This window comes from Esox lucius, chromosome 14 (assembly GCF_011004845.1).
Source record: "Esox lucius isolate fEsoLuc1 chromosome 14, fEsoLuc1.pri, whole genome shotgun sequence".
In the NCBI taxonomy this organism is placed as follows: Eukaryota; Metazoa; Chordata; class Actinopteri; order Esociformes; family Esocidae; genus Esox; species Esox lucius.
In genome coordinates this window covers 31,760,339-31,785,959 of record NC_047582.1, presented here as the reverse complement: position 1 = coordinate 31,785,959, position 25,621 = coordinate 31,760,339, and the positions used below count along the sequence as shown (strand labels likewise).

General features: G+C 44.8%; 1 protein-coding gene across 11 annotated transcripts in view; it reads right to left on the bottom strand.

Moving 5' to 3' along the window:
- LOC105021700 (pleckstrin homology domain-containing family G member 3) overlaps positions 1 to 25,621 on the bottom strand; it is a 60,348-nt gene that overhangs the window by 17,073 nt on the left and 17,654 nt on the right. For 6 of the 11 annotated variants that reach the window (XM_010889524.5, XM_010889527.5, XM_010889525.5 and 3 more), the window contains exons 3-4: positions 10,099 to 10,559; positions 1,964 to 2,064 (exon numbers count right to left, since the gene is read on the bottom strand). In XM_010889524.5, coding sequence (XP_010887826.2) covers positions 1,964 to 2,064; positions 10,099 to 10,559 — 562 coding nt within the window. Of the gene's footprint in view, positions 1 to 1,963; positions 2,065 to 10,098; positions 10,560 to 12,892; positions 12,956 to 13,721; positions 13,768 to 14,301; positions 14,608 to 25,621 lie in introns of those variants that run through there. The other 5 variants (XM_020053437.3, XM_020053439.3, XM_020053441.3 and 2 more) reach the window with 4 other exon arrangements.

Sequence of the window (25,621 nt, the reverse complement as noted above, 5' to 3'; positions counted from 1 at the left end):
ACATTGTTTTTTTGCCAATAAATATAAGCATGCAGCATTTCCTTAGTGTCTACCAATTTGTACTACTCACAACTGCACGTCCACATCTGCAGAACAACACTTGTCCTTCCCCCTTCCCAACCACTTTTCATCTCACACCATAGAAGGGCGCTTCAGCTGTCGAAAACTAAACTGTAGCGATTCTTTAGCTTAGGCTGTTAGACACCAGATCTGTGACTGAATTTTGTGGTTCTGAATGGAAGCGTACCCTCGAAAGAGGATGGCTGTGGTTTAGCCAAAGGGTTGCGGTGATGGGGGGAGAGGCGAGGTTTTCAACGCGTCCCTTGACCCCAGGGAGTATTGCATGTCATCTGATATTTTTGTAATTTAGCAGACTTCCCCACCCAGAGAGACCTCCAGGGAATTACACCCAGCATCCTGCCATTCGCGGGCCCATCGCCCTTGACCTCTAGTCCATCTCCCCAGAGTCGACCTCTATCTGCCCAGAGAGCAAGCTACACCTGGGTCATAGTATTGCGGACAGGGGTGGTGCCCGTGGAGGTGAACATCTCAGCCACTGTATGACAGCGTTAGGTGAGACGAGACAGGGGCGTTGACAAACGGCACGGACCGGAGTCCAAGTAGACCTTTATGATGGGAACCACCTACTGCACACAGGTTTTAAGGTGTTTGTCATGCTCCAGTGAACCACATGGTGGCAGCAGTGGTGTGTGTACGCGCGCGGCCATGCGTGTGTGTTTGTTTATCCTCATGTGATCGTGCCAGCCAGTGTTTGTAGTGTGTGTCCAATGTGGGTAAGCAATGTGGCCAGAATTTTTCCTAAACATGGGTCACTTTGGACCCATAGCTTACTCTGTGAAGGGTACATCCCTGTGAAGGGTACATCTCTGTGGGGAGTACATCTCTGTGAGGGGTACATCTCTGTGAAGGGTACATCTCTGTGGGGAGTACATCTCTGTGAAGGGTACATCTCTGTGGGGAGTACATCTCTGTGAGGGGTACATCTCTGTGAAGGGTACATCTCTGTGGGGAGTACATCTCTGTGAAGGGTACATCTCTGTGGGGAGTACATCTCTGTGAGGGGTACATCTCTGTGAAGGGTACATCTCTGTGGGGAGTACATCTCTGTGAAGGGTACATCCCTGTGAAGGGTACATCCCTGTGAAGGGTACATCTCTGTGGGGAGTACATCTCTGTGAGGGGTACATCTCTGTGAGGGGTACATCTCTGTGAGGGGTACATCTCTGTGAGGGGTACATCTCTGTGAGGGGTACATCTCTGTGAAGGGTACATCTCTGTGGGGAGTACATCTCTGTGAGGGGTACATCTCTGTGAAGGGTACATCTCTGTGAGGGGTACATCTCTGTGAAGGGTACATCTCTGTGGGGAGTACATCTCTGTGAGGGGTACATCTCTGTGAGGGGTACATCTCTGTGGGGAGTACATCTCTGTGGGGAGTACATCTCTGTGGGGAGTACATCTCTCGGCCCCCAGTTCTGACATGCTACAACAGCTGACAATTTCACAGTGGCCACATAGACAGGGCCTCTGTCAACTGCTTCCCAACCCCATGAACCAACTGGGGTGTTCAAACTCTCAATGACAAAAGGGGAGAGGGGTAGCCAATCACAGAGGAGTAACAAAGTACACATTTTCATTGTGTTTTTAGAAATAAATGTGCATAAAGTCTGGGTGCGCGCGTGCGTGCGTATGCTTGCCCCAAACTCCCTCATCATATCCATCATGATTTCCAATCAGCTCAGTTACAAACACAGTCTTTTCATAAACACTTTAATGAATGTGACTTTGACTCTGAGGATCCTCATTTGGGACACCAGGGTTTCATCGTTAAATGGGCGGAACAACATCGTCAATGGCAACAGCACGGCAATTAACAGGCGGCCACCGGGGCAAAAGGGACTCAGCCACTGACAGGAACGAGAGAAATTAGTCAGTGGCTCACCTGTTGAACTCGTAGATGTCCTCGATGTTTCCGAAGAGTGCGCACACCTGCTCTGGTCTCATGGGAAGGTCCGCCTGGTCGATGATGTGAGCCAGGTAATCCTGAAAGGCAGATACAGGCAGATACCGCCAGGTCACAGTCTGACAACACAGTGGCATCAACTACATCTATTCATTTATGTCTATATTTTGAAATACAAGAACATTATGCTTCATTCAAAACCAGTCTCCCCCTCCTCAGCTCCATAACAAAGTGGAGACTTTCAACAGCTGTAAAAACTATATTGGTAGAAGACAATAGGGGAAATTAATAGGCAAATATCCCATATAATTACAACAGCAGCACTGATAGTGTGAAGAACAAGCACAAAACTGCTACTAAAGATATAGTGTATTAAGGACATTTTCTGAAATTACAATGTAATTGTGTAGCACTTAAAACACTTAGAGCAAAATGCCAGAGTTGTGTACTTTTAAAGTTATTTTGATTCACATTTTCGTCATGTTTACATTCTAAAACAAACAAAAGGATCGGAATTTTAAGGGAGTCGCTAAGGGCATGACATCACAGACATGGGCATGACATCACAATGCATGAAATGGGGAAAAAACGCAGGGTTTCAGTTGAGTGACAGGATTTAGTGGGTAAGTACCTTCACCTGACACTTGGCTGTATTGGTCCTCTAATTTCTAAACCAGGGATCATCCAATAGGCCATGATCTAAAACACTGCAGTGTTATACATGGAGCAGAGTGCACTCTGATGCCAACCAAGTGGGATTCAGCTTTGTTTAACCAGGGTAGTTTTTCTTTATTGTAATACTGTATTTTTAAATCTCTTTCTTCTGACTTTTGGCCAATGATGTGAATTTTCACAGAAAAAGTTAAGTAGCTAGAGATAAGAAAAGGGTGGGGAGATTGTATACTGTACCAGGAGCTTGTATGTCTAGTTGGTTTTGATAAACTTATAAAACAATCAAACTCACACAAAATCTAAAGTTGAAGTAGATAATGGGCCTTGTTATTAAACCATAGAATACACAGAACTGCTCATAAGCTCTTAGTTACAAATATAAGGGGTTGGTGTCTTGCGTTTATGTATTTGTTCAGTAAACTGTGAATGTACATGTTTAGAACTCATGTACCCCGTTTAGAAAGAAAATGGCAGAAATATCAAACGGTCCTGACCGACTGGTCAAAAGTGAAGGAGAACTCACAGGTCGAAGGTTGAAGTTCAGGTGCAACATGGAACTCCATAAAGACATGGAGAGGGCGTGGGAGGAAAGAGAGACAGTGAATCGGCACCTTGAAGACGAGCTCCGCCGGATGAAGGAAGAAGCAGAACAGGCTGAAAGAGCTCAGGAGGCAGAGAGAAGCCTCCTCGAGAGGTGCAAAGACAAGATCAAGAAAGACAGAGAGAAGAAGACACAGCTGGTCGATAGGGCCAGGGCCATGATCCAGGAAGAGACCGACAGAAGGACAGAGTTGGAGGAACAGTTAGAGAAGATGAACAAAGAGCTGCAAAGACTCAAACACATGGAAAAGAAAATTGAGAGGCACCTCAGAAAGAACCTGGCAGAGGAGTTTGAGGAACGACTACAGAACGCCACTCAAGGGCCTGAGATGAAGAGAAGTGGTGACATTGAGACTTTAAAGGCCATGTGCAGGGAGGAGCAGAACCAGAAGGGCCTTGACTATCTGCTAAAACACCCCAGAATGAGGACAACTGGTCAAAAGAGGCAACAACAGTTGGACACGCTGAACATGAAGGCAAGGCAGACACTACGACCATGCAGATGTTATATCTTGACGACATGTTATATTTTAGAATAATGACATTACATTGGCCTTACTATTTAACGATCACTAGTTAATAGCATCAGTTCTTGTGATAGCAGTTTGTTCATACAGTACTGACTTTCTGAATTACAGGCGCTAAATGTAAGCCTGACTGAGCAGCATGCTGAAGGTGAACCGGACGAGCCAAAACCCCGGGGACCCATTATGTGTCAGCCAAGGCCACAGGCCGACCTCACCCCAGAGTCTTGGCTCCAGAACCGGACGCACCCGGAGCCCGGCCTGGATTCAGAGTCCGGCCAGGAATCAGAGCCTGAGATGTCTGCCGAGGCTCAAGACATTGTGATAGACATCGAGTTTGACGACAGCGAACGCGTAGACGATGACATCGTCTACAAGGGGAGGATCATCCCCTTATCGGAGATCGAAGAGGCCAAGCAGAAGCTCCTCAAGGAGTCGGAGGAGGCAGAGCGTAAGCTTCTGACCGAGCGCTACAAAACAGAACGCAGGACTGCCGTTGAGGAACTGAAAAAGCAGCACAAACAGTTCCTGGGGGACGACAACGAAGCGTGCCAGGAAGTGGAGGATGACCAGGCTGAGCGGAGTGTTGACAAGGTTGGCAGAGAGGAGCTCTTCCGGGACGAGGCGGAAAAGAAAGCGTTCATTAAAAAGAGCAAGCGCAGACGAGCGGTTTACTGGATTAACAAAATGGTGAGAAAGAATCACGAGGAGATGATCAAGACCTACATGAATGTGGAGAACAAAGGGAAACGGTTAGACAACAGAACAAACCGCGCTGAGTATGAGCAGGAGAAACGGGCCAGCCTGCTGAGGACGGAGGAGAAACGAAAGAGGTCATACGAGGAAGGGTTGCAGAGGCAGAAGGAAAAGTCCCTGAAAAAGCAGGCCAACAGGCGACAGAACACGGAGAAGTCCAGTTGCCAATCTTATTCCAAAGAGGTAAAATCTGAGGTTTCCACCAGGTGTTGTATTGGAGTACGCATCATTACATCACATATTACTACAGGCAGTAGATTCTCTTGAAAGGCGCAAATGAAATCCCATGATTAGACAACATGAAGTATAACACCTCAGACAGAATATAAGGTTGAGAGAAACATCCTGAAAGAACTCTCATATAGACACAATGCTATCCTGACTGAAAACGTCCCCTTGTTTGTTTTTGCAGAACTCAGAGTGAAAGACGGCTCGGCAACAACCGCTCTCCTCCTGCCCCTCCTAGAACAGCATTCACACTTCTCGGTCTCTCCTCCTTTCTCACACCACAAAACACGAACTCACGTTTCTCCACCTTGTTTTTGGCAATAACGGTAATTGGCTAATAAAGTCTGTTTAGCAAAACACGGTCTTGATCAAACATCTCTCGTTGTTATAATCCACCCTGGTTGTCTGTAACATATTGTGATATGGTCATATCTGACAGATACATCTCAAAAGGTCAAACATGACTTATTTGAAAATAACCTTGGGGTGTCCTAATGGTCTACAATAGGCTGAGTGTGTGTGTGCGCGTGCGTGTCATCCATCCACTAGAGGGTGTGTGTGAGCGTGCGGCGGCAGCAGTCACCCTGAGCACACAGTAAAGTGGATGACATCACTGTGTACAACCCGCGCAGCTCAAACCTCCGACGTCCGTCCATCAGACTCGCAACGCTCAGAGAACAAGCGTTGTTACGCCTGTCGGCCGAAGTAACGCAGCCACCACCCCTCCACATACGTCAAATCTTCAAATCTGGCACAAGCAAACGCGAAAAAGGTCTCCGCGTAGCCGCGTGAGAGCGAACCCCGCAGCGACGGCCTGTCTAGGAGCTCACGGCCTGTCAGATCTGGCGTGGCTTTAATGTGCTGCATAAACCCTTCATCCCCCTGGGAATGTGACGCAGAGCATTACAGCTACAGACTTGCATAATGGCACCGCTGCCATGAGGGCATGAACCATCTGAGGACACGGGACCATGAGAGGAACAGAGACTGTGGTTATTTCACTGGCTGCGGACAGAACGTCATAACCGCAGATGGCAGAGCATCAGGGTTGACTGTCACGGTTTATTTTTAAGACTCACTTGGTTCATGAACTGAGGTTCAATATTACACATGAAAGCACGTGAGCGGTTGTTTACGAGTAACTGAAAAGGCTGTGAATCAAATGAACGCGACTCTTCATGTCACTTGAAGAGCTAACTTCCTCTTCAAAAACACGGACGTGTACGCCCTTTTAAAACATACCTACTCCTTTCTCTACAATACACAAACTGGTTCTTCGACACGTACACATTATCTTAGTTTATCTTTCAATAGCTATCAACTTACAAACACACACACACACACACACACACACTAAAACGCGCACACACACACACACACGTCAACAAGGCTGTGGTCAGGGTAAGGTAGGTTATCGTTGAACTGGAATGCAGTGAAGGAGTCATCATCAAAGCATATCTGACATGCTGGGTGGTCAGCTATTCAGGCCACAATAGTTACACTTTTATTTGCACATCCAGCACATTATTATAAAATAAATGTAATATATAATGCTTTATATTCTATGAATTGTAATGTTCTAATGCTGTCCACTTACACACAGCAGGCATTTGTTTCCGACCAAGTTATCTAGTTGAATCATGAGTGTAATGGCGCTAGTTGAATCATGATTGTACCTAGTTGGATCATGAATGTTGAATCATGAGTGTACCTAGTTGGATCAATAGGACTGAATCATGACTGTACCTAGTTGGATCATTAGGACTGAATCATGAGTTTACCTAGTTGGATCATTAGGACTCAATCATGACTGTACCTCGTTGGCTCATGAGGATTGAATCATGAGTCTACCCAGTTGAATCATGCATTTTGCTACATGGTTGAACCCAATTCCTGCACCTCACCTGCATGTTAGAAACCAGATTGGTCCCAGCTGTTTTACTGATAACAGGTCACAGTAAAGTGCCCTCTACAGTTTAACTTAGGAAACTCAATCCCTGGGGCCCGCTAAGGATTGCCGCTAAGTATTGCCTCTAACCTTCCTCACAATTTGAAGCTGACAACAGGCTCCCCTGGGGCCTAAATTCTCAGGTGCATCCCTTCAAAACACGCTGGAGATACCAGGAGACCATGTGATGACACATGGACAGCTGCTGAGGGAGAGAGAGAGAGAGAGAGACCTGTTTTCTTCCTCTCACCTCTGGTCCTCAAAGGAGGCAGCTGGAGTGATGGACAGCTCTGTCAACAAGAGCCATCAGTCTCAGTGGAGTGATACACGGATCCCTCACTAACGACACAAATATGCAAATTTGCATTTTTGTCATTTAGCAGACTCACTTATCCAGAGCAACTTGCAGGAGTATCCAGCCCACACAGAGTTAGGCTGGGTACCCTAAACATAACACAACACACACAATGTTTTGGCGCCTACAACTGGGTTTAGGAGAGAGTAGGCGCCAGGTAGCCTGCTTGTCGTCAGACCATCAGACCAGGAAGCACACGGTTGCTAGGTTACACCCTGGGCAGGCAAGGACAATAAACGGTTAAACACGGCAGCAGACCCTGCTTCCACGTGGTGGCGGAAAAAGAGGACCGCGCCCTTGGTCCATACTTGACTGAGGAAATTAGGGAGGAAAAAACGGTCTACCGTTGGCGACGGCGACGGTGTTGTTGGCAGCTCAGCGATGTCACCTTCAGGGAGACTTACATAAGACGCTGCTAACTCAGTTGGAACCGCGGCTCCATGTGTCTGCTTCAACACGGTTCTGGACGTCAAAGGTGACGGGGTGAGGCGGTTGTTAGAGCCACGCCATGGTACCCCCCAAAAAACACCTACAAATGTATCTGGAATGGTGGATATGGTAATGTGCCTGGTGGATAAGGCAGTGGTCCACAGTGAAATCCGTTCTTTCTGCTTTGATGGAAAAGGCAACACTTTCTGAACCTGGCTTGAAATTCCTTTTGGATTTTGTGGAACGCCGCTCATTTTCCAATCTTACCAAGGCGTATTTTCCATACAAAACATTTCCGAGTGCCCGGCGAAATCCAGGTCACACAAAACATGCGTACGTGCAATGTACAGTGTTTACATCTTCGAGTCTGTTAAAGGGACTCAAATGAAAATCAGATTGTGCAACATGGGCAGCACTCAATATCCACACAAACAAAATACGGAAATGTTAGACAGAGTACCATTTACTGAGTATGCAGTTGCTTCACGAATGGTCAGCAACTGACGTGTACGACTGTCATTTTTGGGGGGAAGCAACAGTTAGCACTGGCCCTATTTAAGGCAGGCTTAAGGGCAGGTTTCCAGGACACAAACTAAGCCTAGTTCTGGACCCAAAAAAATAAAAAAGATTGATGGATATTCTCCAGGACTGGGCCTAATGTGCCTGTGAAGCTGACCCACAGTGTACTACATCTGTAAATACTGAGTTGGAAACTTGCCTTATTGTTTGTTTAGTGGGGTCAAGGTCAGGCCAAACTGTCTGCAAGAGCTGTGGACTAGGATTGATTGTCATCCTGTGGTCAATGCATCTGAACCATACGACATCCATGGAAACAGAGGGTGACATGAATGTGCCATAACTGTCCAACCGGAGGTTCTGACCCGTCATTTCATAGGTTTAATATGCTGATGGATCAGTTGCTGTGCAGTTCCCTAAGGACAATAACATCAAGGGAATTAAGCTGGGAGCTCTTCTACAGATGGGAACTCGTTGGGCGGAACTTTGTGCAATTGTTCCCTCAGCTGGTTCTGTTTGACGGAGCTTCCGGCTAAAATGTGCGGATGACTATACACTCAGTGGATGACTGTACACTCAGTGGATGACTGTACACTCAGTGGAAGGCCACAGTGATACCTGCTTAACATACCAGCTCCGGGAAAAAAAGTAGAGACCACGGCACCTTTTTCTTTCCTTTCCAAAAAAAGTTTAAAAGGAAGGTTTTGAGTGAGGAACAGAAGTGTTCAATTTGCGGTGGTCTCTTAATTTTAATTATGTTCCTCACTCAAAACCTTCCTTTTTGACTTTTTTGGAGAGGAAATAAAAAGGCGCAGTGGTCTCTTAATCTTTTCTGTAGATGTATATTGCAAGGTTATGTTTTCTGTGATGCATATTAGCACAATATTGTGATGAGTAGATCTATTTAGAACTTTTGCTTTTCTATCAGTCTGCTGCTTCATTATGAACTTATTAACATATCATGAATATTATAATATGTGCCCCTTGGATCGTGAATATAGACAACCTAAAGAACAAGAAGAATTCTTTGAGTTTGTGAGTCACGAATAGTTCAGTCTTACAAGGGTCAGAGGTTAAAGGAATGTGTGGAATGTATGGTTCCCTCTGTCTAGCTCTCTTGATAACCTCACCCAATTTATTGTCCTCAGGGAGACACACATAAACAGTGGGTCTGGAGAGTGTTTATGTCTTAGCAGGGGTAGGGTGTCAATGGGTGTGACATGGGGAGAAAGGGGACATCTCTAAATGTTTCGCATTAGCAAGAGAATTGTGACTTTTAGCTATCACACCTCAATTTGTAAACAATAAACAACTTCAGTCTGGGTCTTGTGCTCATTTATGATCAATATGTTGATTGCATTTTATATTTTTCTTTAATAGCAACCCTTAACCTTATGCCATTTCCTGTAACTCTAACCTTAAACCCTTAACCTAACCCTTACCCTAAACCTAACCTTAGCAAGCGGTTTCTTATCAACAGAAAGCATGTTGACAGCAATGTGAATATTGTGGCTGCTACCTGCTTCAGAGGGGTTTGGTCAAATACAGAAGCCAAAAATTGTTTAAAACCACAAATATCCCCTCTTCTCTATCTGTTGAGGATCTGCCGGGGGTCACCAGGTCTTTCAAATAGTGTAGCCAAAAGAACTGTGTGCATGTGCTTACGATGCATACAAGTGTTCGCATTCTGTGTGTGTGTGCGCGTACGTGTGTCTGGGGTTTCGTGTGTACATGGGATCAAAACTCCCCACAAAGATTTGTAAAGCAACAATTCGACCCCGTATGGACAATTCGCTAATCCCCAAGAGGGTAAGGCTATTAAAGGTTACAATTAGGATTAGGTGTTAGGTTCAGTGTTGTTCTCAGGTGTTAGGGTTCTGACAAGAACTTACGCTTCGTGTCAAGTGTAGGCCAAAACTGAAGCGGCCAGGGGGCCAACGCGGGTCCACAAGAATAGACGGGCTGAATAACTCTGCGTTACAATAAAAGGCATCTCACTGCACAATCAGCTGCACAATCCCAGCAACAAACACAGCCCCTTGGAGGTCCAGGAAGCCCCTCCCACCACAGAGACATCGCCACGTACCTCCACGATGCTGCGAAGATCCCTCACGTACATTCGCTCCGTCTCGATGATCTCCATGACGACCCGGTCCACGTACGTGAGCTTGGGATTGGGCGCCATGGCCTCGGCGGCGAAAGGCGACAAAGGGTGCTTGCGGACGCCGCGGTCGGTGGCGCTGTCGTTCAGCCGGAACAAAGTCCCGCCACGGGAGATTGCTTCTCCCGCCGAAGGGTGGTCTTGTTCACCGGCGCCCGTCTGAGGACTCAGCTCCAAGTCGATGTCGTCCGCTCCGGTGGGGGGCGTGGCGACTCCAGGTCGGGGCGGAGCGGGGCTGTCGTCCCGGGACGAGCCGGACCCCGAGGACAGGGTGGAGACCAGGCTCACTGGACGCTGCCCGGCGGAGGGTAGGTCGGACCACGAGGGCGTGGCGGAGGGCGCTCGCTCATTACTACTGATGGAGGCGCTGGACAAGCGGGGGGATTCTGGGAAGGGGAAGAACAGGAAAACTGTGAAAATGGGAATATTTTTGACTGACACTGATGAGTTAAACAAAACATATAAACATCTGACAGAAGCAGAAGCTTTTCTCAGAAGCATTTTATATGGAGTACACTTACATTAAAATAAACTCTAACTATAAACAGCCACAAGGTATCCTCTGACAGATCAACTCCACAGGTCCTCAGTGAGAGGAGCAATCCTAGAACATTACAAAGGACCTCCCTGAGGCCGTTCTAAAGTGCACCTAAATTAAAACCACACCACATCCTAAAATCCTCTAATTTATTTTGGGATCAGTAAGTCTTTTCCATTCCAAAGTAGAGAATTGTGTGTTAATTTTGAAACAGAAACAGTCATGGTTGGTTTGGGAGGGCTTCCAGCTCCCCACTTAACTTGATGAGCTGAGTGTTTGAGCAGTGATTTCATTTTTTATATGACTGTCTATCCATCTGAAATACATTGTATCGCCTTTCATTAAATGTCAATGCAGAAACTGCACTGTTGTTAGATACAGAAAACCAGTGATAAAAGACAGAAACCAAGAAAATGTGTTTTCTTTGGCTCACAGGACCTTTCTGATCTGCCAAAGCCAATACAGTGATGTCTGGTTCGGTCCAATACAATGCAACATTACATGAGGTCATTGTTTTTTGAAAAACACATCAGCCTGAAACCCTAAGGCATTTGTTTGTGTGAACAGTTGCCTGGTAACTATCAATTCATAAGTAATTGAAGGGAAACGGATGCAAATGAATGACAACAAATGTCCATGAAATTCCAGCCATTCGTCATTCATTTTAAGAATATACAGTATGTGAAGCTTTGAAACAACACATTTGGTTCATGCCACATGATTTGCTCCTGTGTTGTCAAATAGTTACATAATACATACATGTATGATTGTCACACCGTGACAAAAGTGCTCCCGAAGACACATCAGTGTCACACTCCCCTATGACGTTAAACAATATGAAAGGGCATAACATACATAAACAACCTTGTGAATCTAGAACATTTGCCAGAGCGGCATAAAAAGCATTACACACGTCCAAATAGGATTTGCAGCGAAGACGTATTTGAGTTCCCCCTTTCAAAGAGTCCAAAACATCTGTCACAAACCCGGACACCAGAACAAACTGTAAATTGCATCAAGCTGAACCACTGGGAAAATGCTCAAACTGACACAAATCGTGTCAGTTTGAGAATCGTGTCAGTTTGAACTGCTGGAAAATGCAATGAAAGCTGCAGGCTGGCCCAACGCCAGCACCTCTACTGTAGCTTCCTCAAAGCACCAGCAGGCAAACACAGGATACATTTCATTGCTGTTAATAAGAGTCAGAAGTTAACAGGTTTCTGGTAGAAGACTGTTACTGGACCCAATATCCCTGCACATTGACTCCCTGATGAGAATACAGGATGTGTGTCACATGGAAATTACCTTGTATTGACATTGCAAGCTGATCAAAAAGACGAGACACACAATTAGAGTAATATGACCCATATTAGCGAATGAGCACAAGCGATATGTACACTACGAGCAAGTATGGACATTAAAACAGAGATAGCTTTGATCAGCCTACAAGGAACGTGACTAAGCAAATTAGGACAGTATTAGATTTTTGACCTGACATGACCTGACTATGCCGAGAACTGGTTCTGAACAGCCAAACCACAGTCTGAATCTGCAGTAGGCTCAGTGTCCCAGACACAAATCAAAAGGTAAAGTGCATCTTAGACTAGTATACACCAAAACAGAGACTTTAATTGAAAGTTTCCTTTCTCCAAAGCACAAATTAAGAAATTGAGTAACAGGAATGATATCTGTGATGAAGTTGAGAGGAAATTCAATGAGAAACTAAGAACAGACTGACTATTCTGTCAAAGTTCCTGCAGGAGAGTTGTGATAAATGATTGACTCCCCTAATGTCATTAGCATTTACACTTAATTAAATCATTGTTTAATCATCCATATGACAAGCGTGAATAATTAGTTTTTCCCCACTCAACTGCAATGCAGTAGATCAGGATTTCTACATCAAGTTTCCACAATAGAATAACATGATATGATCCATTCCTGTCTTGGGAGTCAAAGCTTAGCACCATCACACCATAATCACAAATCATCATTAGACACTAATCCCCCATTTACATTATAATTGTCTATGTTTGTCATTAGGGTATCTTCTGCATGCCAAATCACTGAGTCAGAGGAATTGATGTGGAGAAGGATCAGAAAAAAATAATTTGCGTTCTAATAAATAAAGTTTGATTGAACATTGCGTTCTGGCATGCATCAAAATATACCAGGACATACCAGCAAACCAATCCGGGGTGGAATCGGTAATAAATGTGAGTAGGACTGAGCCTGAGAGTCTACCTGAGGAGAAAATAACACACAAACATTCAAACATGGAGTCCAAGCATGTAACAATAGTGTTCACATGCAATTAGCAGCAATGTAGCAGCAGACAAACTGTCCCAATATCGAGCAAAAGGTCGCGTTCAGTTGGACAGAACAACAGTGGATGTATAAACACTGTTAGGAGACGGGCACATGGACAGGAAATGTAAAAAAATTAAATAAAACTCTCTCGCTCTCCTTCAATGCCCCCCCTCCCCCACCCCACCAATCAGTCTCGCTCTCTCCGCCCAACTCTCCCTGTGACAGGTAAAACACTATGGTCGAGGTGACGTCTTGTCGGAGCGTTCTCCTAGTCCCAGCGCCGGCTTTGAAAGAAAACATTTTTCAAACAGTAACGCTGTCTCCAGCCAGTCAGGCGTAAGAGGCTGTGCGTGGACTTTCACCCCGAAACACAGCGGTTGGTTGAAATGCCACGGGCAGGGAATCACACAGGGATTCAAATGCATAGGAGAAAAGCAAAACACACACCACATAAACAGCAGGCAAACATGCAAGCACATCGACTTTCACAAAAATAAATAAGGAGTCACAGTGAGCATGAATGCAATCTGTGCTCCAGTGACAATGAATGTGGTAACACATGTATTCAAGCCCTCGGACGTCATTTCCCCATGCATGGAACACAAATCCCAAAGCACACAGGCATGTGACAACGCCTCTGACCTGCTGTTCACATGTATAAATCACAAGGTAGCAAAAGAGAAAAAGACATAAATCTCACTTCTGTAAACCCGACTCTTGACGACAGACATCTGGGGAGAGTGAACCGAACCTATGTGTTACATTCTGCTAGTCAGTGATCCGTTCACTTGCTTTTAAAGTCCCGTCGTGTCTTTTCAAAGGCGCCCCATCTACGACTTCCCTACAGAAATAACAACAGTTCAATCATTATGATTGGTATTAATCCTAGGACCATAGAAACACTGCCCTGTTATAACGTCCGAGTGCCTTTTTGGAGAACACATCTGGATGGGTTTCCCCACGACCACCGCCGTGACTCACAAATCAACCAGCGCACTCTCACGAAAGCCCGGCTGAAACCACCACTCTGGAGAATTTGGATACCAGGGATACTAGCTTTGGTTCCATGGATACAGGCTTTGCTTCCATGGATACAGGCTTCGGTCTCAGCAAACAGCCCACTAGCTTTTCCCAAAGCTTCCCAGAGGCCCAGTCCTTTGGGATTGAAGCTACAATATCATGCTGACGAAATATATAGCTTCCCCTCAGATCTTAACCTGACTTAACCCCCTCATAGCAGTGGAAAGGAACGAAGACAATTCGCAGATGCCAGGACTCACCGAACCAGCGAGTAAACTTGCGGTTAATTCCATTCAGGAGCCTCCTGTCTTCCCAGGCGGTCCGCAGGGCGGACACATCCATGCCTGGACGGAGGGCGACCCCCAGGGTCCTGTCCTTGGACCGACCCAGAGTGCTCATGGCTCCCCCTTGCTGCACATACGCCGAGTACTCAGACCCACGAGACTGACCCACTCCCGGCCACTTCATGAGGCTCAACAAATCTTCCCCAACTAGCCACAGCCTTACATAAACGCACTGAGGTGAAAGGGTGGTTTCCCAGTCATTAACCGGACTGCGACTGGAACGCAAACCGAGCCAGCCAACCTGGCCTTGCCCCTCCCACCGCATTCGTCGACACCCACCCACACAAGCCGGGTTGTGTTTCACATGTCTGATGCAAAGTGCGGTCATAAAAGGAAGGAAGGGTGGGTGTTGGAGAGGGAGTGACAGGGAGGTGGGGAGGGGAGGCTGGTGTGATTACAAGAATGCACAGCATGTAATGTTATCTACCCTCATAGTCTTGGCTTCCACAACACTGCTCCTTCCCTCCCCCATTCCGCTGTCCACAGAGAGGAGCGGTTGGCTTGGGAGGCAGTGTGCTTCGGCTCTCAGGACAATAGTAGTCAGTGTGTGAGGAATATTGTGGCAAAGACACTGAGAAAAACAGCACCGAATCAGAAAGAGATCAGAAAGACTGCCCAGCGGAGGTCGCTAGCGACCTTGTCAGCCCACGGGCAAGATGTTGTCGCCTCACCGTTCTTAAACCACGACCGGACCAAGTCCTGTAGCGCAACAGAGCTCAACTGAAAAATACTAAGAGCACTGTCCTGGTTAATACCAGCACCAAATCTAGCCATAGGGCACCAGATATTTACAGTAACAACTTGAAAGTAACTTTGTAGTTGACAACATGTCCCTCTGCATTCAGTACCTTGACAGCAGCAACTTGGACAGAGTTAAGGTATGTAAGGTATGTTAAGGTATTGTAAGGTATGTTACTGCACAGTGACTCACAGCCACACCAAGCCAATCTACGTCACGTCACGGCGAATATGCAGGCCATGAAGTACAGCGGTGTTGACCTCTGCATGCTACTCATCGCCAACCCTACCCAGCCTAGGCGTCTCTTCAAGCGTTAGAAGAACCAGGCTCAAAGGAAGCCATGGCCACCGTGGCGTTTCCATACAAAGCCGGATGGTTTGAAGTCCGTCCTGGGTTCGTCCTGAACTATCGTGGGCTTTGAAGCAGTCGGTGGTCCTTGAAAATGAAATGGCACATGCGGAGCGTGGGCTTAACGCAGAAGGCCAGCAGCTGAGGACTTTGATTGGTCAGTCAAGGTGCATACACACACACACACACACACACACACACACACACACACAGATAGCCTACAATAAATCACAGTGGCAGGCACACGTACGCAAAATCCCACACACTGAAACCAAATGAATGTCATCTCACCTATTGCAACGTTGCGTGTATACAGGGAAGTGGACGGCACTAGTTGTGTGTATAACTGCTGTCACTGTCAACAACACTGGGAAATGTCAAATTAGCTCTTTAAAATGGCCCCTGTCCACACCTGTTTACACATCAACACCTCTCACACCACCATCAACACCAGTTTCGGTGTTCCGTCATTTTGCTTCAAATGTCCATAGAATTGTGTGTGTGTGTGTGTGTGTGTGTGTGTGTGTGTGTATGTGCAATATAAATAATTTCAATGCTAACTGCAGTAAATCCACTCATTATTATTAGTAGTAACAGAAGCGGCAGAACTATCCAGTGTGCTGATAAGGGGTGGATGGGAAATTCATCATTACTGAGCTTTAGCAATTAAACAAGTCCTTCTTAAATTACCCTGAATGGTTGATTTTAATGTAAACATATTTATTTATATCTTTTCGGCATTGGGCTGTTCATACATGTGTAAATATATACTTGCAAATGAAAATGGACACACACACACACACAGACACATAATGACACAGCTGTCCTAACCACCTTGAAAATGTTGGGTTTCACTGGAGCTTCTTATCAGTGACTTATATCTAGTGCCCCAGACAGAAGGACGCTCTCGTCACAGTCACTGACACCTTGCACAGGTATTCTGATGAGCAATATTCCTTCAAACAGAACCTGTATTTCCTGTCAACAACCTTGGCTGAATCTAATAAAAATCTGAGGCATGAAAGGATGCAACTTTAGGATCAAAACATTCCTGGAAACAATACAAATATCCTAAGGTTAAAATAAATCCTTTTTGGGAAAACTCCTTTTATCAGAAAGGGGAAAAAAAAGAAGGGAGGGAACCTTCCAACTTGGAAAACACCAACCAGGACTTCTGAGAATTTCAGGAATGTTTATTTGAGGCACCAAGGCCAAGTCTGGAATAAAGTGTTTTGGTAATGGCGTGTTTGGTTACAGGTGTTGCGACAGACAGGACCAGGTGAAGAGTGACAGGAGCTGGTTGAAGGTTGTGATGTGTGTGCTGGTCCAAAGGCTTTGGAAACAGGGAAAACTAACTCTGATAAAGGCATTATTTTAGGGCCACACCGCTTGATACGTGCGGAGGACCAAGAGAAGACGACTTCTGAAGACATACATTGATCATGACAACCACATGCACTGTGGTAGTTAAGGTCATGTCGTGTTCGGTCGAAGACACGGCAACATTGTTCTGTCATCACATTTTTAAATCCTGTCATACCGCCGGCCCCCACACTGAGGAATAAGCAACGCTGCCCTTTTGTGAGGGTGCTTGTTTATCCCAGGGCTCGGTTTACGGTCTTGGACAGAAGAATAATGTCCGTCTGTTTAGGAAACACAAGGGAACCCTTGAGGGGGTTCCGCACGGTACGACCACAACCAGAACAAAAGATCACCAATACCAAAACAGAGGACAGAACTAATCACCCTCTCCAAGTGCCCATATCATTTCACCCACTGGAGTGTTTCTTTAAGCCTGGTCCCAGATCTGTATGTGCCGTTTAGCTGCGTGACACCAAATCACCGGATGGGCAGCACGACACAAACAGGTCGGGGACCAGGCCACTTCTTCCCTCCAACATGGCTGCTGACGACGGGTACAGAAGTGTTTTAGTGTGCAGGAGAGCAGACTCGTGTGGCGTGTTCGTCGGTTGTGTGTCTTCGCCATCAGCACCTTCCGTTCAGACCTCGAAAGGTTCAAGGTAAACGGAAAAGAGCTTCTCATGAAGGCAATGTGTCGAATCACACAGTGAATTATCGCTCATTTTGTACAATTTTCATGTCCTCCTCGCAATCTAACGAAACCGATTCAATTTGAGCTCGATGTCGAAAGCTTTTCCCCCGCTGAGGTGATTAATGTGCTCCCCTTAGGTGAGGTGATCTTCCTGGCGTTCTCTGGTTGCCATGACTTCCAGGCGGGTGCCAGGTACTGATCGGTGCTGGAGGAGGTGAGGAACATACTAAAAGGCAGGTTTGGGGCATTCAAAACATTCTGTTCTCAATTTCAAAAGACACAGGGTGTTCACCATGTGGTTCATCAATGATGTTGATCACTTCAACACAGGAGGTAGTGCTCTAGTTGGCTGCTGCTCTGTCATACAGTATTCATACAGTATATCAACACTGTTGTTGCTCTGTCATACAGTATTCATACAGTATATCAACACGGTTGTTGCTCTGTCATACAGTATTCATAGAGTATATCAACACGGTTGTTGCTCTGTCATACAGTATTCATAGAGTATATCAACACGGTTGTTGCTCTGTCATACAGTATTCATACAGTATATCAACACGGTTGTTGCTCTGTCATACAGTATTCACACAGTATATCAACACTGTTGTTGCTCTGTCATACAGTATTCACACATTATATCACCACTGTTGTTGCTCGGTCATACAGTATTCACACAATATATCACCACTGTTGTTGCTCTGTCATACAGTATTCACACAGTATATCACCACTGTTGTTGCTCTGTCATACAGTATTCACACAGTATATCACCACTGTTGTTGCTCTGTCATACAGTATTCACAGTATATCACCACTGTTGTTGCTCTGTCATACAGTATTCACACAGTATATCAACACGGTTGTTGCTCTGTCCTACATTATTCACACAGTATATCAACACGTTTGTTGCTCTGTCATACAGTATTCACACAGTATATCACCACTGTTGTTGCTCTGTCATACAGTATTCACACAGTATATCAACACGGTTGTTGCTCTGTCCTACATTATTCACACAGAATATCAACACGTTTGTTGCTCTGTCATACAGTATTCACACAGTATATCACCACTGTTGTTGCTCTGTCATACAGTATTCACACAGTATATCAACACGGTTGTTGCTCTGTCCTACAGTATTCACACAGTATATCAACACTGTTGTTGCTCTGTCATACAGTATTCACACAGTATATCAACACTGTTGTTGCTCTGTCATACAGTATTCACACAGAATATCAACACTGCTGTTGCTCTGTCATACAGTATTCACACAGAATATCAACACTGTTTATGCTCTGTCATACAGTATTCACACAGAATATCAACACTGTTTATGCTCTGTCATACAGTATATCAACCCTATTGTTGCTCGCTCTTTGGAGTTTCAGTTGTTTTGTAAAAGTGTTTGCTGAAGTACTTAATGACAACTGCTGATGTAAAAAGGGCTTAATAATACACATTTGATTGATTGTATGTAATTTTCACATTGTTCATTGTTGGACAGACGCTATAAGAGCTTGCAAAGAAAGGGCACTTCTATAGCAAAAGCTATTAACGAGCAGTTTTGATTTTTAGGCACTAAAGGAGGTGTTCATTCATCCAAAACTTGTTATCAGAGAAACATTCAAGGTAAATTAAAATGTGAGAAAAAATAGATGTGCTGCTATTTTCATTAAGACTATCAATCAACATACAAAAGAACACATTTCTCTTCACATCTTGGAATTCTCACATGCTGAGAGGGATCAGACAAGATGTACGGATCATGTCCAGACAGGGAGCATGCAAAAATTTTACACATTTTGTGGGCTGCGTACGTGGCAGATTAACTGAGATTCCAGTCAACGATATGTAAAAAAAAAATAAAAACTCTTTATTTTAATTCCGGAAATTCCTGGTCTGAGTCTGTATGTAAAATGGACGTATTCCGTGAAATTAGCCAGTTACTACAGCGTTCCCCTCTTCTGCCTCCCTTAAAGTGACTCCTTCCAGGATGCCCTCACTTGTGAAGAAACCCACAGTTACTGGGGCTTACCGGTAGAACTTTATCTCACTCCCTGGAGGGATGGACTGGGCAGCTACACTCTCTGGGAGGGTTACACTAAAAATAAAAAACGTTTTATATTTTTATTTATTTCCCATCCACACCAGATGCAACACAACTGCCATTTATAGCTTTGTTTGACATTTAAAAAAAAAAAATGTATGCCATATTGCATCTCATAATTTACCGTACCCTAAACCACTAGTTACATATTACTACTAAAGAAACATACTTGGCACTTGTGAAATTGGAGCCGTCTCCAATGTCCTGCAGAGACTGGTTGCATGACCCGTGTGTGGGCCTTCTTGTTTGTGTAAAAGGCCCTATAATCTCCACCTCTAAATCTGTAATAATGACAATGACGTGCGTTGGGATGTTGTAATCCAGACGCACCAGAACGGCCAGGTGGAGCTGGGTAATTTGCGTGCGTGCTAAATGAGCGAGTGTTTACTTTGGGATTATAACCGATAGTCATCTTCCTCTGTTTGTCGTCAGGGAAACCTTCTTTAGTGCTTTCAATACAAACCCCGCCCCCCCCCAAACGAGAACGTGGACAGATGAACACAAATGAACTTGAGTGATCCGTGTTAACATGCTTATGGCTTAACCGTTCACACGACGCAGCCGTAACGCCAAATCGTCCCTGAAGCCCAGCTGGATTAAGAGGAAACACAGTAGACCGGGGGTTAACGCAGGTGATGGGAGTTAGCTCCTATCACACCGTTAGGTAACCTAAGAGACTTCTAGAAAAAAAATAACTGGGTTTGATCGGTGACTTTGCCGCTATCTAACGAGTGGCTAGGAAGGTCGCGGGGTAATGCAAATTGGCCAGCGTAATCTAGAAAGCGGAGTTGCGTCGTCAGCAGTGAGTTCTCGGTCCCTCACACCACTTCCCACAAGGCCCAGGCGCTCAGGAATGGTAAATGCAGAATGACTCAACACAGATGTCTGAGAGGAGAACTTTGTGCGGAACCCCCAAATCCACTGGGGGTTGTCGCAGTTAGACCAGGTTATAGCTACATATGGACATGACGACAAAATGAGGCCAACCTTTTCTGGCCCAAAGGAAGCCATACATGCGAACTTAAATAAATATCCACAAATATGATTATCCTGCTAGCATAGTCACTGCAGGCCACTGCAACGCCCCCTTCTGGTTCAGTGTTTAACAGTCTTTTGAGCAGGCCTTCCAAATATTACCCGGGCCAACAAAAACAGTAAACACTCCATTTCACACAGAGTGCCAAAGAGAAACTTGTTGTTTTAATGTGTTTTCTGCATCAGATAGATTATTCATATAATTATATAACTAATGGTTTTAAGCTTTTAATGTGCGCGTGGGACCACCTTGTAACCTAAATGACCATGAAAAAAAACACCTGGGGGGGGGTGCAACTAAATGTTACAGAAATACTGTACGCATCAAAATTTTTTACTTGAGAAAGGTGTACAATACCAATTAAAACAAAAATAATGTAGTTAGTTGAGGCCAACTAACTCTGCTTCTACAAGACCATGAGGCGATGACTGCACAGATGTTGCGTGTCATGTGGTAAGAATGTCCCTACTCAAAACGACACCATGTTATTTGGACAATAAAAACCATTTTACTTTGAATAAAATAATCTGCACAGGTATAATAAAAGCAGTCATCTGTATTTCCGACTTCTGTGGTTTGAAAAAATAAATAGAAATGTAGTCTGTGTTTTTAGCACTATTGAAACCACATAAAAATAACTAACAGTCCTGAGTGCCAGCTTTCTTGTGTATCGTGCCAACTTCATCTCGTCCTCATGCCAAACATGGAATTGACAACTGCACGGTCCTTTCTAGGGTCTGTGACCTCAGGAATACACTGCATTCAAGACGGACGTAGCGGAATGAACTGTACAAATCGTTTTTTTATGAACCCAGCTGGGCGAGAAGCCGACGGACCCTTGGGAAGGAACGCGTTGATGCGTTGGAGCGACTCCCAAACCGGGCATGTCCCAGCTCCGCCCAAGGTGGCCAGATTAACCTAATCCCTGCTGCTAGGTGCCCTTGATGCCGGCACACCCTTCTCCTCTTGGCAAAGAACCACCAGTAGCTATTGAAAAAGCTGTTGGTTTTCAAATAAACTGTCACTTTGGCACAATCCAATGGTTATAGCGTTGTCCGTTCCCTGAGTGGTACCGTACGATTTACAGTTGGTCCACAGGACCGGGGGGGGCGACAGGATAAAATGAAAAATTCTGACGAGGGCAGACATCAAAGCCAAGGTATAGCATTTCAAAAGAGGAACGGAAAGTGGAGGAGATCTATCTTTTTTGTGTCCCCACAAATCAGGACAGTAAATATGACTCATTTTCTAAAGGGGAATACCGGCATATTTTGAAAAATGTGTCTTGGTTTGCAAATTCCTCCACCTCATTGTTGGACTGTCTGTGAAAGTGCACAGCTCTCGAATTAATTCCTCCAACGGGCGAGTACCTCCTAGGTCATCCACTTCCACAGACTTTGACAGACCATCCAACAATGAGGTACAGGGTTTTTGACAAACCTTTCAACATTTGCCGGAATTCCCCTTTAGGAGATGTGTCATCAGTACTGCCAGGATTTGTGGGGACCGAAAAGGAGATTGATCTCCTCCACTTCCTTCTTTGAAATTCTATGCCTTGGTTTTGATGTCTACTTGTCTCTGGCGCTCTCTCTCTCACCATTTTATACCCCCCACCAGTCCTGTTGACAAACTGTATATAATAATAATATTCCAGCTATCACTAAAAACAAATGTTATGCTATCACAATATGTGGGGAAACAGGGGATTTCCACGGTGGCAGAAAATATTGGTTTACATTTATTTTTGTCATTCTTCAAAGTTGCATGACATTTTAATTAAGCTTGCCCGTTATGCAACAGACAGGTGGTGTTGATTCGTAACTCTTGGCAAAGGGACATATCGCCAGCTATGGCTCCCTAATCAAGTCAAAAGTAGTTCTCAAACACCTAGCTGTACTGCAAATTAAGGTAAACTTAGGAAGGCTTACCAATTCTATGGCAAACAAACAAACAATTCAGTCCAGACATCAGTTAAGCTAATTCATACCTTAAGTGTTTCTCATTTCAAGCAACCAAATGTGTGGTTAACTTCTTACTAGCAGTTCCCCTTTCCCTGTCCTGCAACCACATGTTTTTTTTCTCTTTTTCCGAAAAAACGTAACAGACATATTTTGCCACGCCTGCCCAGGGGCTGGCTTAACAGCAAAAGGTGAACTACTGCACGGTGTCCTGCGACTGCTGCCAGCTGACAGGAAAACAAAAGCAGATTACCACTAAATCTAATTCACCTCTCTGTGATCTGATGCAAGGGAGGACAGGGCAGAAACACAGGATTCATCCCATCAAACATCCTCTCCAAAAACCTGAGATCCAGGCACTTATCCTGGCAAAACCAGCCACGCTGACGACGCTGAATGTGTGGTGATCGCGTTAGGAAAATGATGCTTTTGTCTGAACCCTGAAATGAAGCACGTCAATGCCCCTGAGCCGGCGATAAAGCACGCTACAAAAAGCTAAATTCTCTAAAACCTAGAACCAGTGTTTCTTATTCCAGTATAAAACATGGACTGACCTTAACGATTAGCCTTCGTTTTCTCCGTTAATTCAAGTGTTAATGGCAGTATGCGAGGTGCCATGTCGTGCAGCATTCCAATTTGGCAGTCAGACACTGACTCCTTTTACACATTAACCTTGACCTTTGAACTAATATCTGACCAAGCATTCATACCGCCAATAGTATTCGAGGTGAGGCCCAAGGAGGCATGGCCAAAGTTAGGCAACAGTGTTTACACAAATTAACAGAGGCTCGGAACAGTTGACCTGAGATTAGAGCTGGAATAACCAGAGATGTTTCACTGAATATTGGACAAGAAAGACAAAGAGGAAAACAAACACACAGTAACAAAACAAAGGCTGGTGTGACGTGCCCTCATCACTCTCGGAGTATCTACTCCTGCATACACAAATACTGAAATATAAACTGAAACATGACACCTGATTGGGTGAACATTTGAGTTAATAAAGTGAACACTGACCGTGGGACATGCATTCATAGTTGCAAAATACATATTTTTGTGAAGGGGACATTTCAAGAGTTTTATCACTTGGTCTTGCAGGATTTATTTAAATGTTGTACACCAAATATGTAGCAGAATCCAAACTCATTCATGCATTGTGAATACAACTAATGAATAACAGAGGGCTAAAAATACCTGAAACCAACTATTATCAAGATTGCCTTTATGGTTTTACAACCTTCAGTGAAAACAATAATCTAAATGAGTACACTGAAACAAAATGTCTTTAACAAAAATGTGCATACCTTTATTTTTGTCAGGAAAACCTCCAAGTAAACTCCTTCACAAATCTGACGTCCCTCAACACAATCAAATCCCTAGTTAATGAAAGACGAGGTCAATCACAGCCATTCCGTTGTCAGATCAAATCGGGTGTTCCTATTTGCCGGCTAACCTTTCCGGTTGTTCAGCCGGGAGAAGGCAGAGGAAAAGCGTCCATCCAATTAGTGTCCGATCAGAGGGACCGGTCACTGGCCCCGCCCGCCCACAGCTTAAAGACCAGCTGGACCCGCTGGTCTGAACTGATCTGCAGGCGGACTGGAGGTGCCATTCACTGGCACTGATCCCTGTCGTCGCACACAGTTCAGTCCAGGCAGCCTATACCGTTTCAGTAAGGTTAAGGTGGGACTACAACAAAAAAGACAGCACATCACAATATGTAAATAAATAAATAAATAGGTTACAAGCTGAATGAGTGAGTTATGAATTCGGCCACATTTATAGTGTAACAGTATCATGTGCTGGTGCGGTCCGGCATCGTAGTACTGTGTCGTTGGACTGAGCCCACTCTAACCAAGACAAGCAGGACAACAGAGAGGTGCAGACGCCAAAGGCCCCAGGTGCATGGCTCGTAGAAGTACAATGGAGCTCTAGAGATCCTTGGGTATTGATTCATATCATTTAAAACCTACATTATTTATCTATTTATTTGACTAAAGAAGGCCTCTGTTAGAGCCTAAGAGTTGCCAAGAACAAACTGTATCTCCATACATTCTACATAGCCTTCCTTAAGCCTTTTAAAGTTCTGTAAACTCTACATGCTGCCAATAAAATCTAATCCATTTACCTACTTAAAGCCTCTCTCACGATCTCTCTCTCTCTCTCTCTCTCTCGCCTGCCTGTCTTCTTACACAACATGTCTCTAGGTCTGTCTGTCAGTCTTATCTGCCTCTCCCCTTCAGTGTTGTCTCTCTATCTGTCTCTCTCCTTCAGTCTTATCTTTCTGTTGGTCTTTGTCTTTAATCGGTCTTTGTCTCTATTTTCTGTCTGCTCTCCCTCTCTGTCGCTCTCGTCTCTCAATTCAATTCTCTCGGTCTCAGTGTGTCACTCAGTCTGAGTCTCTCTCGGTCGCTCTCTCTTCTTCAATTCAATTCTCTCAGTCTCAGTGCGTCTCTTTCACTGTGTCTCAGTTTGTTTCTATGCCTGTCAGTCTGTCTCTCTGCCCGTTTGTCAGTCTTTCTGTCTGTCTCCCTTTTGCACTAGTTGTTAGCAGTCACACAGTCCCATTACTACTGCCAAAATATACCAAGTCTTTAACAATGTATATCAGATGGCTGGGCTTAAGAATGTATATCAGATGGCTGGGCTGAAGAATGTGCGCGTTCAGGGTTCAAGACTCAAGAATGGTTTTCAATAATGCCTCATGTCATGTCTGCTTAGCAAACATACCATAATAGTCAAAGGAGCTGCACACACTTCAGTTATTCAGTTAGAACTCAAACTAAATAGATACAGAATATCTGCAAAGTGGCTTTAAATGAGACTGGGTTCATTTTATATGGCAGATTTATTCAAAACAGTGTCAGCGGTAACCCTAACCCTAAAGCCCTGAGTTTCACCACAGTTAACAGGGGAAGATTTACAATAGATATGACCATAGGAAGATCTGCTCATATCTACTCCTCAGCCAAACCGAATAACAATCTGGGCC